Source organism: Stylophora pistillata, chromosome 12 (assembly GCF_964205215.1).
Source record: "Stylophora pistillata chromosome 12, jaStyPist1.2, whole genome shotgun sequence".
NCBI lineage: Eukaryota > Metazoa > Cnidaria > Anthozoa > Scleractinia > Pocilloporidae > Stylophora > Stylophora pistillata.
Genome location: NC_142530.1, coordinates 13,456,831 through 13,474,428, shown reverse-complemented (window position 1 = coordinate 13,474,428; position 17,598 = coordinate 13,456,831). Strand labels below are relative to the sequence as shown.

Genomic DNA, 17,598 nt, shown 5'->3' with positions numbered 1-17,598 from the left:
TTTAAAGATCGTGACGTTTGAATGTGAAATCGTAGCACGCATCATTTAGCCATTAGCTTGAAAGTTAACAGATAAATCTTAGATATCTATTGTAAATGATGGTAAATTTCTGTTGGTCCTGCTCTTTGGTTTGGAGTTCGTAAATAGATGGGCGACTTCGAGAAAGAAAGCCGTTCGGTGAATTATTTTTTTCTAAAAAGAAAAAGTTGCGAAAGTTTTTTGAAACTGATATTTCAAACCAACTTCAAATTCACTTGAGATGTACTGCCTGTAAATAAAAACAATACGAAATAACATGAAACAATTGATCTGGAAGCGATCTCCGCAGCAATTTCTCAATCCGCGGTTCTCGTATATGATTTTCATAAATTCACAGTCATTTAACATGAAACAAATTGGTGGCATTTCGGTTTACTGAGTATTCTACGTAGACCCTATGTAATGTCACTTAAATGATGCATTCCGTGGCTCTTCATGTTACATGAGGACTTCCTGTTCAGACACAAGATGAGTGTCGTTTGATTACGCCTTTCAGACATGCCCAATTTTCTAGTTTTCTATATACAGCTAGCTGCACAGGTCAGTTATAAATTAAATAGTCTTACACATGCGATATCTGAGAAAAAAATTGCGGTCCGTTAAGAAGGAAAAGTAACCTGTGCTCATTCTTTATTGATGAAGGAAGAATTTTCCCGCAACAGGTCCGAACACAAGCATTGGATCTGTTTATTTCAGACAACGCTAGATTTACAAACAGCGAAGATGAAGAATTCAATGCCCTTTCTACTCGAGCTCATCTAAAGTGAAAATCATGAAAATTTATTCTTATCAACGCAAACCTGCGTTTTTAAAACACTTGTTATCGTCTAATGCTACATGTTAACCAATAATAGCTTACCTATTAGCAAAGTACTCGTTGGTTATATCAACATATTTCTGTGGTTGACAAAATAACAAACTACTGACGAGGCATGGTGCCTATCTACGAAAATAAATATCAGATATTTTTGAAAAGAGAGGACTATCCAAAACTTCAGTGATTTTTTTTTTTGTTTTTATCTAATCTTTTGCCTAAAAATGAAATTATTTGCTCCCATCGACATCGTCACAGCACAATTTCAAATTATACTCACAGTGAGAAATTCCTCACAGAGTGAGCAAAAGCTTCATAATTTCACTTTCCTGTCTCAGTACTGTATTCTATGATTGAAACTCGAACGATCAGTTATGCGTTGCTACGATGGTAGAAATATTTTAATGGTGATTGTTCCCAAGCATATTAAAAATAGATTGGGCCAAGTCAGAAAAGCTGTCATAAGTCTTAGTTGAAGTCAAGTTAGTAGTTTACAGCACGAATAACAAGTCAAAATCCATCCCACCTGTTAAAGTTAAGAACTTGCTCACCACAAAAACTAAGTGCGCGACAAAGATAGATCGTAAATAGTTATAATGCATCTTCAGTCCCTCTAACTGCAACACCTGTTATCACCCTCCGTTAAAAGATCTGGAATCCGAAACTTTCTCGGTCTTCTGGCCAACTTCCGCCATGATTATGCGAGATGATTATGAGATGATATTGAGGAAGATGCGTGTGCAGTTGTTTAGCATAAAGAAAAGTCCTCCTTAGTTGTTAAAACAAGACCACTTGCCGATAAGTCGTTAGTATTATTCATCAAACGTCAAAATATCTGCACAGGGAGTATATGGCTCTAACTGAGTCAAAAGCGAGCTTCAAAATATCAAATCTAACTGCTGCTAATTTAACAGTTTTTTCCTCAAGTAACGACTCTGAAAAACTTCGCATATGGTACGAATTAAATCTAATTAGTATTCAATAAAACAGTTATCTGCTCCAATTTGGATAACTCCATATCTTTGCAATGAGTTTTACAATTAGGTTGGTTGCACAGAACTTAACTTTTTTAGTTGCAGAATGTTAGGTGTGTTGAATGGTTTTTGGCGCCTGCATCTATAACATAACCGAGCTATTTCAAATGTGATATTGCTGAATTTGCTTGTACTTTTTTCGAAAAAAAGTCATTTAAAATTTACCTATACGGTTAACAGATACGAGTAAGAGGATGTAAACAAATCTTTTTCACAGCCAATCCGTAGCATTATTTGACAAAAACACGCAGGGGGGCATATGAATGTCATAGATTGATTTTTTCAGACACTGAGTTACGCAGTTTTCCGATAGCGCTCTTTTGTTTCTCTATTGAAATAACCTTTTTGTTTATGAGTGTATCCGAACTTCTAATTTCAACTGAACTACATCTGCCTATCATATTTTAAATAAACTCCTTTCCGAGGCAAAAATGCCTTCTCTGAATCCTGCCGCTGACATTTACATAATATTCTGGAAGTACTTTACCATCTTTCTTATTCTATTTACCTTTATAAAGTTTACATACGATGGATGATAAACATTCATTTTTTATGCAACATGGTCAAGGCAAAACAGCAGTGGCATATCTTACCAACAAGAAATTTTGAATAAAAACAATAAATCACTAACTAAATTAAGGTTACAGTTTAAATTATAAATTCAAATCACACTGTTAAAAACATCCCAGTCTTTGATGTGTTTTCCACAACTTGGATCGATAAAGATTTCACCTGCCGATTAAACTGGGCGCGGTACAAATTATTCCTAAATTTCTGTTTAAAACTCAAAAGGGAACACATAATGTACAAATACAGTAAAAAGGAAACACACAAAACCTGTAAGACATAAAGGACGGAGCAGTTCTGTTCAAGGTTGTGATGGCAGCAATTCTTGCTCGCTTTTGATATATTTGGCTAATTTTTTTTTCTCTTTTGTTATCTTTCCTCCTACTAGGTTTTTCCTCTTTCGTTTCCTCGTTTGAAAAAAAAAACGCCAATCGTCAAAAGGAACCTTTCTCAATTTCTTATCTTTTGCTGATTGCTGAGTGGTACATAGTTCATGAACAACCTCAGAGTCGTGTCTTCTAAAGAGTCCCCTTTTTGGATTGAATTTTTAACGAATCGGCACTGATAAGAGTAAACTAACTTATAAACTTGCCTACAACTTCACCGTTTTACAAATTCAGACGGTCACTAGATCCAGATAGTAATTCAAGAAAAATAGGGAGCTCTAAAAATTTATTACATATAAAACTAATATGCAAAAATACGGATAGAGAGAAAAGTAAGTTGATTCAAGAACTTTGTAAAGAATGAATTTTATGGGAAGAAAGACTAAGTCCAAAAGTCAAATATCATTTTCATAAACTCAGAAGTCCTCAATATCATTTTTATAAACCAAAAAGTTGTTAAATATCGTTTTTATAAAATCAAAACTCTTTAAATATAACTTACCTCGATAGTGATCTGCCAAAAGTGGCGATCCTGTGACAGCAAACATTAAATTCAAAATTGAAAAATAAGATGATACGCATAGAGAGAACAGACTTTTAAAACACGCCATCTTTATCAATTTAGAGATGATGTAAAACGTTCTCTTCCGAAAGTTGGCCGTCATGGAACACCTCGGTGTATAGGTCTTGCTCCTTGTGCCTAGTAGATTGAATCCAATTAACCAAATACTATTTGAATACAGTATTTCAAGGGAAATCTTTTCAGTGGGCAATAACTCAGTGAACTTTTTAATAGTGAGTTCTTCATCATTGTAGTAAATAGTTAATAAAATGTCAACTCTTGCAGGAAATACGAATGTCGCTGTTGGTATCGAAAAATTAATTTAACTGGCTTATTGTGCCATAAGATCTTTTGCTTGACATCACAAATTTCTAACTGCGGATTTTGTTTATTCATTAAAATCAAAGACAAACATTCTTCTTTTCCCTAGGTTCGGTTATTACTGATTGTGTCACCAACACAAAGATGGGTCAAGAAAAACAGCTGCTGTGAGTATTGATGAACAAAAGCACAGTGGAAGTGTCGGGAATTGCTTTTGGTGCCGAGGTAAGCTTCTTTCTCCTTGTCACGCTCAATAAAACGGAAAAAGATTGGGAAAAACGAACGAAACTCGTGCATGAGCGTCAGTCAAATCTTTGAGCAACTTTAATACCACATGGGAAAGGGAGCGGAAAGGAAACTTGGCGTGTGAAAATGGTAGTTCGTCTTTGAAGGCGTTATTACGAAATGTCTTTAGACTGTTTGACATACTCTTCAAGATAGAGAAACAAGGACAGATATGCTTAGAGGCCTATATGGCTGTTTTACAAAATTGCAGCACAAAACAATTGTCGAAATCAAAATCAAAATTTAGAATAAGCACATTTGCTCTTTACATTTAGGGACTCAGTTATTGCTGAATAAATTTTTATTATATATGTCATTCACTAAATGAATAAGAAGGAACAAATAGCTTGTATTACTTCTCCTAGTTCCCTGCTGCGTTACTAGTCTTTTGAAGCCGGAAACTTCTCATACAAACTTATTTCAACAAATGTTACATTTTAATAAATAAAAATAACTTACAGATAATTCTCTCCAACAAAAACTGTTATCTCTGAAGAATTTTCCTGTGTTACGTATGCGTAGTACGTAAGGCTGATTTCTCATTTCTCATTTGTTAAACCTGATCATCTATCTCACGATTTTGGGTTGACAACGAGGAAAACACAATTCAATACAGCATTTGATTTGCGTTAAGTAATCTCAGATATTTTAATTATACAGTAGTTCTGGAGAAGATTTGATGGATTTCTTGAAAGGACCCCTTGATGGATCTTCAATGTCATTTCACTTTATTTACAAGTGGATTATTTATCCTGGATTCGTGTTTGTCAATTATTCGTCTCTCGATCTTTAGTTGATAGTTATTGCTTCTGCTTCCACCGTGAGTCAGCACCAGTGTCCTCTGACTCCCCTGAGCCAGCACCAAATCATTTTTGACCAGCGGTAAGAGCTTTTCGGACGATTTTGAGGTAGGTGAAGGAAGAGGTACGGGTGAACCACGGGGCGTGTCGTGCGCTGATTGTTTTCTTGATGATGGGCTCTGACATCGACTTCGTGAATTTACTGCAGAATAATCAGAGCTGTGCGGTCTTGAAGTCCCGGCTTAAACAAAATAAAATGTACATGATGTTTACTAAATCATTAATCATCAAACTAATTATAAAAATCACCTTCTCCTCCTTCAAACAGTAGCAATATTAGAGGTGATCCCACATTCTCATCTCTATCGTCATAAACGACAAGACAGTTAATTAACTGCTTTCCCATAACCACGCAATGGAAAAGAACGCACTTTTCTTAATTTAGTATTTCAAGAAATCTGGCATAGCTTTAGGTTTGCTCTACTTCATTATGTGATTGGTCTAGAGCACTTGCACCACTTTCTGGACCATTTAGATTCAAAACTAAAACTAATCGTGTTTTCCCCCGCTTCAGTAATTTTTCAAGTTTTTTACTCATTACCTCCCGATTGTATCTTCCGCTCTTCTGATTAGCGGTCATGATTACCTTTGTTCTGGTTATGCAACAGTCGAAATGAGCTCCGACGAAAATGCAAAGCTTTCTCAGCTTAACACTACTGACCTGCAACAATTGGTTTGGTGACTTGGACAGACACCCATCCTTCCTCAGGAAAGTACTCCCACCTGGAATTTACTGATGGCCACATTTTTACCGAGCCCAGCGGTGACGGAACTTGGGATGACCTGACCTTATGTGAGCGAGCAGATCCTTTAGCTGTCTCTAAGCGTGCAATATGCCTAACCACAACATTATCTACAACATTCTCTCTGTATGTCCTCCAGTCGCTTTGCTGAAGATATGTCTGACACAGGAAGCTATCTTTGGGATAATTGGTTGTTAATCGTTTAAGTTTATCAAGAGTTTCAGCGTCTGAATATTTGAAGAAAACTTCTTTAGCTACTTTGACTACTTCACAGCCGGCACTGACCAAAGTAAAGCGTCTGTCCCTTGGTTTATTCTCCTTAGTCTGCCTCTTAAAACTTTTCTTCTTATGGCTGTGCAGGTCTCGTTCATTTTGTTGTGAAGGGGGGGAAGCCTTCTCAGCCTTAGGCAAGAATTGATCTTCTTGCTCCAACAAAGACCACGCACCCTGAAAATGGAGAATAACAGAAAGATTGTGACCATGCTCAAGCTGAACAGCAATAGCAGGTTTGCAGACACAGACAAGAGAGGATACAAGATAAGGTCAGGTTAAAAGCCATCAGTCAATCCTACCGGAGCATACCCAGGCTCAGAAACATGACACCCTACTTTTATCGCTACTTTCCCTAGGTTCGATGTCAGTCCACTGCAGGACTACGCCTCAGCAATTCTTCAGGCTTTGTCGACTGTTTTTCAGTATCACTACCTGAGCTCAAACCCGAATCTTTCGTTCCAGAGTCCAGCGCACAAGACAACAAGCCACCGTGTCTGACACCTACTCGATAAGTTATCAGTGTCAAGTTACTTTTAAACGTATTGCATCTGGTCTGCAGGGAATGATGAAACATGAAGCTTGACTGGTGGTGATGTCACATGGAATTTATACGGTCAGCAGAAGTGGTTACATCTACATCCTTCTGGGATCTCCGAAAACGGGGGTACTGAACATAACTACAAAAATTTTTTCAGTCTTTTAGCTTGATAACCACACACTCCATAGTTAGTCGAGACATGAAGATCCAACAGTCAATTACACTTTGCTTAGGGCGAAATTTTTAAAATGAAAAAGGCAAACACTACTCCATGCTAACCACAGTACCTCAGTTCTAGCTATTTTACACGAGATGTATGATTCACCAAAATAGATGAGGAAATAAACTGACAATATCAGGTAAGGAGTTTTACTCACAAAACATTGACCTGGTCTCAATCGATCCACCATCATATAAACTCCAACACCAACATTCTCGCCCTCTGCGTGTTTCTCACGGAATCCCTCCTCCGGCCCATTCATTTGGTGTAGCATTCCCGAGGGTTTGGGAGATCTTGGTGGAGATTCGGAAGGTTGCAAAAGTTCTTTTTCTACACCGGGTAGTTCTCTGTGTTCATCCTGGAAACTCACTCTACCCCGTAGCGACTTTCCTCTTGCGCTTTCCGAGTGTAAGATTCCTTTTACCGGCTGTGACACTGTCATTATTGGTTGATGCAAACCTGAGTTTGTATAGGGAGGAGCCGATTTCACTTTCTTTCTTATTTTATTTTCGGAGCTCGCAGCGGAGGAGTTTTCTTCGGGACTTTTAACTCTTGGAGGAAATCCCCGTAAAACTACTGAGCTTAAAGAGATGTCCTCCACATCAGGGTTGTAAATTGTAGACCCATCTTCTTTTATTTTCTCCACCCTATATTTCAAGGCGTGGTCGATGTATTCCTTACAGTTACTGAGGTCTAACAGCCTCAATACGTTGCACTGACCCTTGATGAGGCAATAGGAAAAGCATAGATTTTTAAACCTCAGTAGTTGTCCGGCTAATTCATTTTTATGGCTCTGTTTAGAAAAGGTTTATTCCACCACAAGTTGAGAATAGACTAACTTTACAGTTCACGGAAATAATAAGTAAATAATGCTTATATTTGATCTGAGTGCTTTTCAAGAGGAAAAGGAGTGGGCGCGGAATGTGTCACTAAAGAAATGCATTATTGATTCAGCAGAGCCACCTGGAATAGCTCACATTTAGAAGTGGAAAGATAAATACGATAAAAAACTCACCTAAATTAGAAAAAGTGAAGCTCAAGTCAAGGGAGCTTCTAAAAAGCTGCAGTACCGTTCAGATAACTTATTGCTCGAGGAAAAGATCCTTAAAAACCGAAACACCTATCTCATTGCGGAAAATGGGTAAGAATGAGAGAAAATTGAGCAAACCACGGAGAAACCAGGCTCAAGTTAGCGAACTGAAAGTATTTTGAAAAGGATTAGAGGGAAACAATAAAACATTGCTGCTAGTAGACGGAAAAAAGGTCGGTTGTGACTTGTTGATGAGTTACCATTTTCTTTAGTAATGGAGCTACGTTGCGCGCACTATGCATGCTGTAATCCCCACTAGATAGCAACCACACGTTTTTGTTGTGGTCAATTGTGACTTATGAACCTGCAGAAAAGATCAAAGACGTACTGATCATGGAACTTGAGCTTAGTTAAGTTATAGTGCTAGCCCCCATTCCATCTCCTTAAGTTCTTACCTTGGTGACGAATACTATCCGCTGCATCTTGGACGAATCACGAATAATCACTTCATCGCTATTATAGTCCTGTAGTATGCTCTCCTCTGCAACCTGTTTCACCACATCTGAAGGCCACGTGCTAAACACGTGATGCTCCCTAAGAGTTAAAAAAATCGTCCGCTTTGTCGTTTTCTTTTTTTCTTGGATTATCCAAAGGTTAAAATAGAATTTCTCTCAAATTTATTGGTGTTGTCGAGACTGCTTGATCAAAAATATTTTGTGCCTTGTAATCAATTGGGTAAAGATGTTTTACAGGAAACATTTCTATTCCTTTAAGACTTGTTAAAACGTGTAATTGAAACGCTTTTCTAAGTCATAACTCCTTGAGTCACTGTTATCTGCTTGTGTCTATCATGTTATTCATAGGATACCCTAAAACCCAAATGCTGGCTCCACTGCCTTAGTTGGGGGTACACACTAGCTGCCCGTTTTTTCCACCTGTTGGTTTTTAAGGGCTTTCGTGTCCGGCATTGGTGCATTCAGTTTCCTTCAATCGTAAGCATATTTTGTAAGCATACTGGTGTTGTTAAAAACGGTACGGTGGCTTGGCTGGCCGACGCGGCCAGATATCAACACTCTGTGTGCCCGGTTGAGCAGCGGAAGCAAAATAAATTAAGCGCATTCTCCCTAAAGTTTACACTAAACAAACGTAGAATGATACCTACGGTTGTCCAAGAAAAAGAATGTGAGATATCCAGATGCCTAATGCATCATATCGTCTGACAATTAATTCTCCTTACTTTAGCAATTCCACTCGTCGTTGCATGTCTTCGTTGAAGGACACGTCAATCTTAGCGGAAAAGAAATCGTCTCTTTCAACGGACAGTAACTCAGTTCTTTCTAGACAAACTACTGTGGCCGCCCTTTTCAGTCCACGAATAAAAGCGAGTTCCTGTTAAAAGGAAGCATTAACCAGCGAATGTTAAAACAACAGTCGACTTAATGATCTTGGGTTAAATAAGGATGGCATAGGATACATGATTGCATTAAGGAAGATATCCTCTAAATTACAATCACACATAATGAATATCTATTTACACACATTTTTTTTCATTCTATTCTGTCTTTTCAACTTTAAGTGGCATACCCCAAAGTGATCCCCCCTTCTTAGCAAGATAGATGGTTTAACAAGTGCGCTGTGTTCGTCATCATCAACTGTCACACATACTGAACCACTGAATACAAAGTAGAACCGTTGGGCATGGTGACCTTTCCGAATTACCACACGACTTCGTCCAAAGCTGCGAAACAGACATTCCATTTGAATATTGTTACATTAATGTGCCTTGTTGTTTACAGCAAAGTAAAGCTACTTCAGTACTACTTCTGAGCTTTAATTCTCTTCTCAAGCTCATTCATTATTCATAAGGTGATCATCGAACCAACACACGCCAATTTCGTCACGTGCATATGGTTTGAAACCCCGGTGAAAGACAGGAATGACGCGTTATCCATGAGTTTCAAATGATATCAAACCCTTGAGTTTGATAACGCATCAAACTCTAAGGAACTCATTTCTTAATTTGAATAACAACAACAAACCTGCCGACAACATAGGAAAAATTCGTGAATATTTTCATATTCTTTTATTTCCGAGGCGCATTTGAGAAGCTATTTCAAAAAATTGAGCATCGGGTTTCATCAGGGTTTCCAAACACTCGAAAACAATAAAAGCACTCGGCCTGCAGTTTGGAAACCCTGATAAAACCCTCACACAATGGTACATCAACCTCTCTTTTAAATCTGAACGATGTCGGATTAACTCGAACACCAGTGAAACTTTAGCTGACTTAATTCGCTTTCAAGAAACAATAGCTAGGATTAAGGGAAACGCTTGTGTTAGAGTTTCAGGAAATAGACTTGATTCGAATGAAAGACATTCATAGAACAAGCTGTGTTTGTAAGATGAAAAAATTCATTCGAAACGCAAGAACATCATCTTGTGGGAAGCATCTAAGCATGAGTGTACCCAATAGCAATTGACAATATTAGTATTTAAATCTTCTTGAAACGTATCAGCAGTACACTGAATTTCAATTATTGCTTATCTGGACTTACCAATCATATTTTAGTGCCCCGCAAATCGATTCTTGTACCTTAAAGCTGTATCTACGGAAACCCTTGAGTTGTTTCATAAGTTGCACGATGGAATGAATTTCTTGCTGGGTCCTTTGCTGTGGTTCTTTGAGGGTAATTTCCTTGGCCCATTCTGGCATTAGAAACTGAAAGCACAAATGTAACTGTATTGTAATGAAAGATAAAAAACTCTAGCAAATTAGAAAAATATTCCCTCCATAAACTGTTAAAAAAATTGAAATTGGATTATCGATATATGGTCGTTCCGATGGTGTATCTACGTCCTCCGGAAATTATCATATCCCTTTGCCTTCATTTATAAAAACTTTCTTAAAACTATCTTTTTCTACAATAACTCTCGCTCTTGTCACAATTTAATTCACCTCTTTATATTTACTTCTGCCGGTGCTTAGCTTGTTATAGTAATTGTTCAAACTATTTGTTATTGCGAGGAATTGGACAAAAGTCACAATGCTATCAGATCAATAGAAAGCTCATAATGAAGCTCTTAATTTGTCCCTTGGTAACTTTAGTCACCGGTTTTGGTGTTCACACTACAAACAACAAGCTGAAAATAGTAAGAAGAGAGCAAGCATAAAAATTTCATAAGTCACCTCGTGGTGGCATTTGTAATTTTCTAGATCAAACATTAGATTCTCCACAGCTCCCTGGGCAGCGGTACTTTTCAAGCTTAGTGTAGCGTCAGAGGTAACTTGTTCATACTGGCCTTTCTTTACAGCGTAATGTACGATGTTCCGAAAAGAAGTGTTAAGAGTTTTAACCTACAACAAAACACGCCAAAGACATTACGATGTATGAGTTTGAATAGCATAATCCCAATCCAGTCTCTTCGGATGAAGCTGTTCCGAACGTGGATTGAAGTGTTACAAATAAAAACCCGAAAATGGCTATAATTTTAAGCAACGGACCTCACTTTTTATCGGTTTACTGGCGCACTAACCCCTATGGGACGTTAAAAGAACAATTGAAGAGTTCTTTAAAATTTTAGAGAGTTATCCTGACAAATCAAAGGTGTTATTACCACGGGAAACTGAACTGGTTCCATGCTTCTATAAAAGGTGGTGAAATGAACAATCAATACCCTTTGCTAACCGAGTTCGAGGTCCGTATTGTGACTTGCAGACCGAGTTTTTTCCGCTCGATTTTCCGTAATTTACAATACGGACTGGGTAAATGAGGGTACGAAGAGATTTATTACATCTCTGAGTTCAAATAGAGAGGAAAAATTTCATTCAAACAATGAAATGGTACGGCCTGTTTCATTGACCAGTCATAGCGCATGAACAAACTGAGAGATGTAATAAGTTTCAGAACAATCGGAGCTTGCGTTGTTCTTACCAAATAAAAAAAATAATAATAAAAAAAAAATCACCTCAGATCATCGCGTGTTTAGTTTCCCAATAATTTGCGAGACCACATGTGTAAAGCTGTCTAACAGACAGATTGGTTGTCATTGTGTACACTGATGAGTATCAATATTTAAGGGAAAGTAAGCTTCAGAAACGACCCGCTATTACTCACTTCTCAGGGCGCTCTGTGATTCTTGAGAGTAACCTCATCATTGAAACTTCTCTTCACATGTGCTACAAGTCAGACTCTGCACGCGGCCATTTTGAAAACGAGTCAGTAACCTGGCCAATCAAGCAAAACCACGACGAAACATTATTATTTGGGCCAAAAATTTCTTTTTGTGCAGCTCCTAAATGATCATATTGATTACTAAGGGATCAAATTTTTTTGAGGCACTGACAAGTGACCGCGTTGCTGAGCAGGATCCAAAAAAAAAAAAGAAAAATAGTGGCTATCTAAGTCGAGTTCCGGCTAGCACATTTGAAGACAATTTTCGAGATTTTAAGTTACTCTTCGGATCTGAAAACGCAAGAAGTATCCCAATTTTAGGTATGATTTTCAGTGGCAAGTATACGAATGAAAAGGTTTCTGGGGTGTACTTCTCCTTTGAAAGCCAATAAAAAATATTAGCAAGTTCGAGGAACCAAAGTGAACATTTTTAACGTGCACATGGACCGTACGTCATCGCAATGGCAACAAAAATAAATTAAGCGCAGGACGAATGTAGTTGCAGCGTGATGAAAAATTGGATTTGGTATTCTTTGTCAGTTAAGAGGAAGGATTGAGTAGGACGGATCGAGCACGCGGAGACTGAACCAGCGTTAATTTGAAACAACAATAGCATATTTATGAAAATTGGGTGGAGGGAATTTTCAACGGTGGCTGTGTCTCAGTCTGTCTTCTTTACCTAACGTGGGTGAAAACAACAACAACAGCAGCAGCGATGGATGTGCCATCAGCAAGGGTGATTAGTGATCGTATCATGCTTACCAGTCTAACAGCATGTCTAAATCGATCCAGAGGCTAAAAAATAACACACACAGAACAGAGTGAGTCACTGTGGCCTTGAGAAGTTCAACCTGAAAAATTTGTAATCCAAGAATGTACTGCAAGTTATGTTTTTGATCAATGTCCCTCATCCAGTTTTTCCCTTAGAATACGGAAGCAAATGTTGGAGCATTCTTATCCGATCTACCGCACTTTACTTCTTGATGCGGTGTCCAAGTACCGCAGATGTAGATGGGGGGGCATCTCGTGCTTACTCTTAGCGTGAATGTCTTCAGTGGTTCATAAGCAACATAAGAAACAACAGAAAGCTACAGCAAACTTTTAATTTTGTGACAGGTAAAATGTTTTCTTTGTTTCTTTTATTATAAAAGAAACAAGGAAAAACATTTCTACTTGTAACAATCAATGCAACCATCAGAGAGGCTAAGTTAGGATCCTTATAGTAAAGAATGAACCTAATCTAATGCGTCCTATTTTCTATCTGTCTTCTCGTCGCCGCCAGTTCGGGTTTACTGAGGAATTCGTCCGCAAATGTCCATTATTCTTCTTTCTGAAAAGCAGCCAAGCAAGGAAAGCCCCCAGTATCTTTTTTCTTTCCTTGCGGTATTTTTTTTATACTGAATTGGGCTCAAAAAAATATTTTAGAGGAAATTTTGATATACTCGAGTCGTTTGATTAATTTATCGATTGGCGGATGAACTACCATATAGTAGATTTTTGCAACGCACAATGCAATTATCCTTTTTACTGTTGGAGTGCTTTTCGATTGTTAAACCAGACCAAAGTAGTAGCAGAGGAGGTATCACAACGAGCCAATGAGAACTCAGAGAAAAAGAAAGTGAACTGTCTGAAGAGCGGGTAAACGCGCGTGACCAAGTCGCAATTGGTTTTAGTTTTGAATCTGATTGGTTGGGAAAGTGGCGCGAGTTTTCTGGACCAATCACAGAGCCAAGGAGAACTCAGAGTAAAACAAGGTGAATTGTCTGAAGCGCGGGAAAACGGAAGTGACCAAGTTACGAGTGATTTTAGTTTGGATCGGATTGGTTACGAAAGTAGCGCGAGTTTGCTGGACTAATCACAGAGCAAAGTAAAACAAAACAAAATCAATCGCCAATTACTTTTAACATTCAATTGCAAACTGCTCCATCATTAAACTTTAGTTCTGTCAACGGAGTTGAGTAATGTAAATTGGCCACCGTAAGGAGTTTCAAAGCTGACTTTATGAGCGTTAGCCCTTCGTCAGAGCGATGACCTTGTTACTCCCACCGACGCAGCACCATAGTTTCTTGGGAAACCTACCCCCTTTATTCATTGCTCTATCATTAGTATATTACAGTTAAATCGTTCAGTAAATTTTTTTTGAGAATTCTTCACAAAAGTTTCAAAAGCACCGTCAGTTGTGTCGCCCCTATTAAGATTGTCTTTGGTTCTTTTATTTTACACATTACATTCGTTTACAAAAACGTTGCAATTTGAAATATAATAGGCGATGGAAGACGCATGTATATTTTACGTCGAAGGACAACACCTATATTGTTACTGTGCGAAGATGAAACAAAGACTTTGGACATTTTGACACCGGTGATTGTAATTTTCCTTTGAAAAATTTGCAACGTTTTTGAAAACGAAGTTATATGTATTCGTTATTTTTATTTTTTGGCAGTTTGTTTTGATCAAACGTCTATATTCGTCGATTATGGTTTTATTGCTTATCTTATCAAGACCGACAATGTCCGAAAGTAATCTAATCAGTTGAATTCGAAGTATTGTGGTCGGTGCAATTTCCAACTGAGATCAAGAAAACGATGCTTGAAGTTCTACACGACATTTGACTGTAGTTACAGAATAACACAGTTGCACCCACCTGAAGATTTTCTTTGGCTTGCTCCCGAAGATCTGCCTGCGGAACAAAAATTACAGTGACAGCGTTTTGTTTTTAAAAACTAAAGTACTAAGATTAGACATGTATCAATTGATTTACAACTCAAAGAAGTTTTTTTGTATAAATACGATCAAACCTGAACTTAACAAACAATTACAGCACTATAACACTTTTCTAGCGTTCTAGTTTACACCTTTGATGTTTTGGTGTCACGTTGTAATTAGTACCCGCTTTTGTATTACATCATTTTGTAAATAATTTATTCATCTACTTGTATACTATTATATTAATTGTTCACACTCAGTTACTCATTGACTGAAGATGGCGTATGCATGCCGAAACATGTCTTTCAAAAAAGTTGTATATTTCTTACAATATCTATAATACTTGCTATCATTGCGACCTTATGGAAAAGAGAGTTTATCTCTTTAATTAAATACTCAGTGGGATTTTCACAGTTTGGGTTGGCAGACTTCTCTGGAGTTTTGGACTCTTTAACGAATAAATTTTTCGCAGCTGTTGAAAGAAATCAATCACTAATATCACAGAGCCAAAGGAAAAATAAGCAGCGACATAAATTCAAAGGTTCTTTGCAGCAGAATATCCAGACCTCTCTAAGTCGTTTCATCGACGGTGAGCTATATAAAGCAATTATTTCAAGTATGTGCTGATACATCCTTATCAAATGCTTAGTCATATTAATCTCTTGCATTTTTTAAAAATCAGAAACAAGTGTGCCATCGACCGGCAATGAAAGACGTGATTAAATTCATATCGCTTCCAATCTCGACGAATATTCATATTCGCTAAACAGCATGATCAATTTTTCCTAAAGATAACAAAAAATATTGAATTGCAGTACCAAATTATTTAAATAATTAAAGAATATTTGTCACGCGATTTGCCAAATTGCTCATGCTAGCTAAGTCTACAAAACTTGGAAACCAACAAAAAAAATCTGAGCATATTGAACTAAACACAGAAAGGGCCTGAAAAAAAAATTATCAAAATTTCTTCGAGCACTGGATATACAGGAATTGATTGAAAAGAAAAACCTAGACGTAGTATTTGGGTTGCTCATAGATACGGCTCACGCGCCACGAGTCTTGAGAGCTTTTCTTTTAAGATAAAAAAAAAATGAAAGTCTTACTTGCTTTTTCTCATATTCTCTAAGCCATTTCTTGGGTACGTTCATCTTGATATAATCCCCTTGCCATCGCCCAGTTTTGTTCCTGTCAAACAGATGTCCGTTATATCTTGCATAATGTGATCGTCTGCGCTCATTAAACGCAGCTCTAGACAACTGAGATCTTTTCTCGACTGGCAAGGAATTTTTTCGTAAAGCTTCACTTGGCCACGATTTATTTCGTATCCTTTTCCGGAGTTTTGAAAGATTATCGGCAGAGTCTCGAGGAATTGTTTCATTCTGCATCTCAAAACTTGAACGGCGATGAAACATAAAAGTGACATCAACACTTTTGCCTCGCCGTCCACGTTGCTCCGCTCCATTAGTTTTCTCACGTTCCATATTAAATTGGTATTTTCTTCGCTACTGAACCATAATCCTTAACTGTTCATGAACCTTAAATCTCAATGTCGCTTCATTATCTTGGGGTGTAATAAAAAAAAATGTTTATACCCAAAGTAATTCGCTATTGTTTCCTTTGTTTGCGGAACTGTTTTTTTTTCAAGCTCGCGTGGTTTCTACGCAACCACCTTTGCTTGAATATGAGCGCGCGCTTGACGTAGGGACCGAAACGACTGCAATTACAAATTTCTAAATGAACCGTCACTAATGGTTCATCTAAGATTTTAATTTTACGTGCTCCTTCACACGTGCAACAACCTATTTTCTTTTTTTTCTTTAAGTAAATCGAAAGCCTTTATTCAACAATTGTACATCCATTCATCCATTGACACTTAAGTTAAGAGGGTCAACAGAAGTTAAAGATCAAGATCTATTATGAACAAAAATCCTCTGTTCATGATTGGGAAGATCTGTATAATTCTCAAGTCGGAAAATTGGATAAATGAGGACTTGAATAGGGACGATGGGCTCATTGGATGGGTCTGCCCTTTATAGAAGGCTGACTGTATAGTGCACCGTCGCCTCAGTAAGTGCCTCGTCTGTTTAGGCTCCTGGTTGAGTTGAAACACGGGAAGCAGAACACTATAGCAGCCCCTTTCAACGATAGCTAGAGGAGAATTTTCCTTTAAACCATATACTTCGTCTCCATCATTAAAAATTATGGATGAACTTTAGCTATTAGCCGCATTTTGAGATTCCATAAAGGAATATAAACGTCCGATAATTGTCTCCAGATGAACGAAAAGTTTAACCATTTCAAAAACAACTCAGTAACATCCACACACATAAAACAAGGATGTGCGGTGCCCAAGCAGCTCTTTCTGTGTTTATTCCCCCCAAAAGAACCATTACTTGAGTCTTGAATGCCCTTTCATCCACCTCTATAATTTTTCAAACAGACCCTTAAGCATGGAAAAAAAATGGGACTGAGGTTCCCGACAAATGAGTAAACATTTTGTGCTTCCCATACCTCCACTTCCAATAGGCCTATTGCGTTTCTTTATGCTCTAAATCACGTTCAAAAAGTTGCTAGCTTTTTGACTGCTGGCAGTGTAAGTTGTTTTGGTCCACGTCCGCTAGCAAAGATTAGTTTTGTGGGTTGAAAAATAGTCTGTAGGTGGAGTGTAGTTTGCAAACCAGCAAGGGGTTTAAAATCGTCAACTAGACACACTTAACATACTTAGTAACGATAGTCAATAACTACTTTAACTTACCCATTCCAGGAAGATCTCCAGCTGTTTCTGAAGGTGATGTTACAATCAGATTTTACAGAAGTATGCTCCAAAACCATTTAATATTTATATCGTCATTAAATCTGCCTGATGAGTGCTTAACGCACGAAACTCAGAGTTGCAGCGAATCATGTGTTTCCTTCTAGTCACTGAATGTTATCTTCCAATAAATATTTTATTGCCTAAAAAATGTGACCAGCTCCTTGTCTGTGCTGTTAAATATTTTCTTATTTCTCTCATTGTTTTCCACTTCTTTGATATCTGTTTGAACC

The 17,598-nt window shown here is 37.7% G+C and overlaps 1 protein-coding gene across 2 annotated transcripts; it reads right to left on the bottom strand.

The window, feature by feature from the left end:
- Positions 1 to 4,291: 4,291 nt before the first annotated feature.
- On the bottom strand, positions 4,292 to 16,195 carry LOC111328407 (uncharacterized). 2 transcript variants are annotated; one of them, XM_088742107.1, is made up of 11 exons: positions 15,657 to 16,195; positions 14,489 to 14,524; positions 12,607 to 12,639; positions 10,860 to 11,027; positions 10,228 to 10,391; positions 9,257 to 9,410; positions 8,910 to 9,061; positions 8,128 to 8,266; positions 6,800 to 7,363; positions 5,530 to 6,058; positions 4,292 to 5,049 (listed from the first exon to the last, which is right to left on the bottom strand). In XM_088742107.1, exons 1-11 carry the CDS (start codon positions 16,032 to 16,034, stop codon positions 4,727 to 4,729), a joined length of 2,640 nt encoding a protein of 879 aa, XP_088598233.1. In that variant the 5' UTR covers positions 16,035 to 16,195; the 3' UTR covers positions 4,292 to 4,726. The 2 variants fall into 2 exon arrangements, with proteins under 2 accessions (XP_088598233.1, XP_022788568.2); XM_022932833.2 differs by lacking the exon at positions 12,607 to 12,639.
- Positions 16,196 to 17,598: the final 1,403 nt, after the last annotated feature.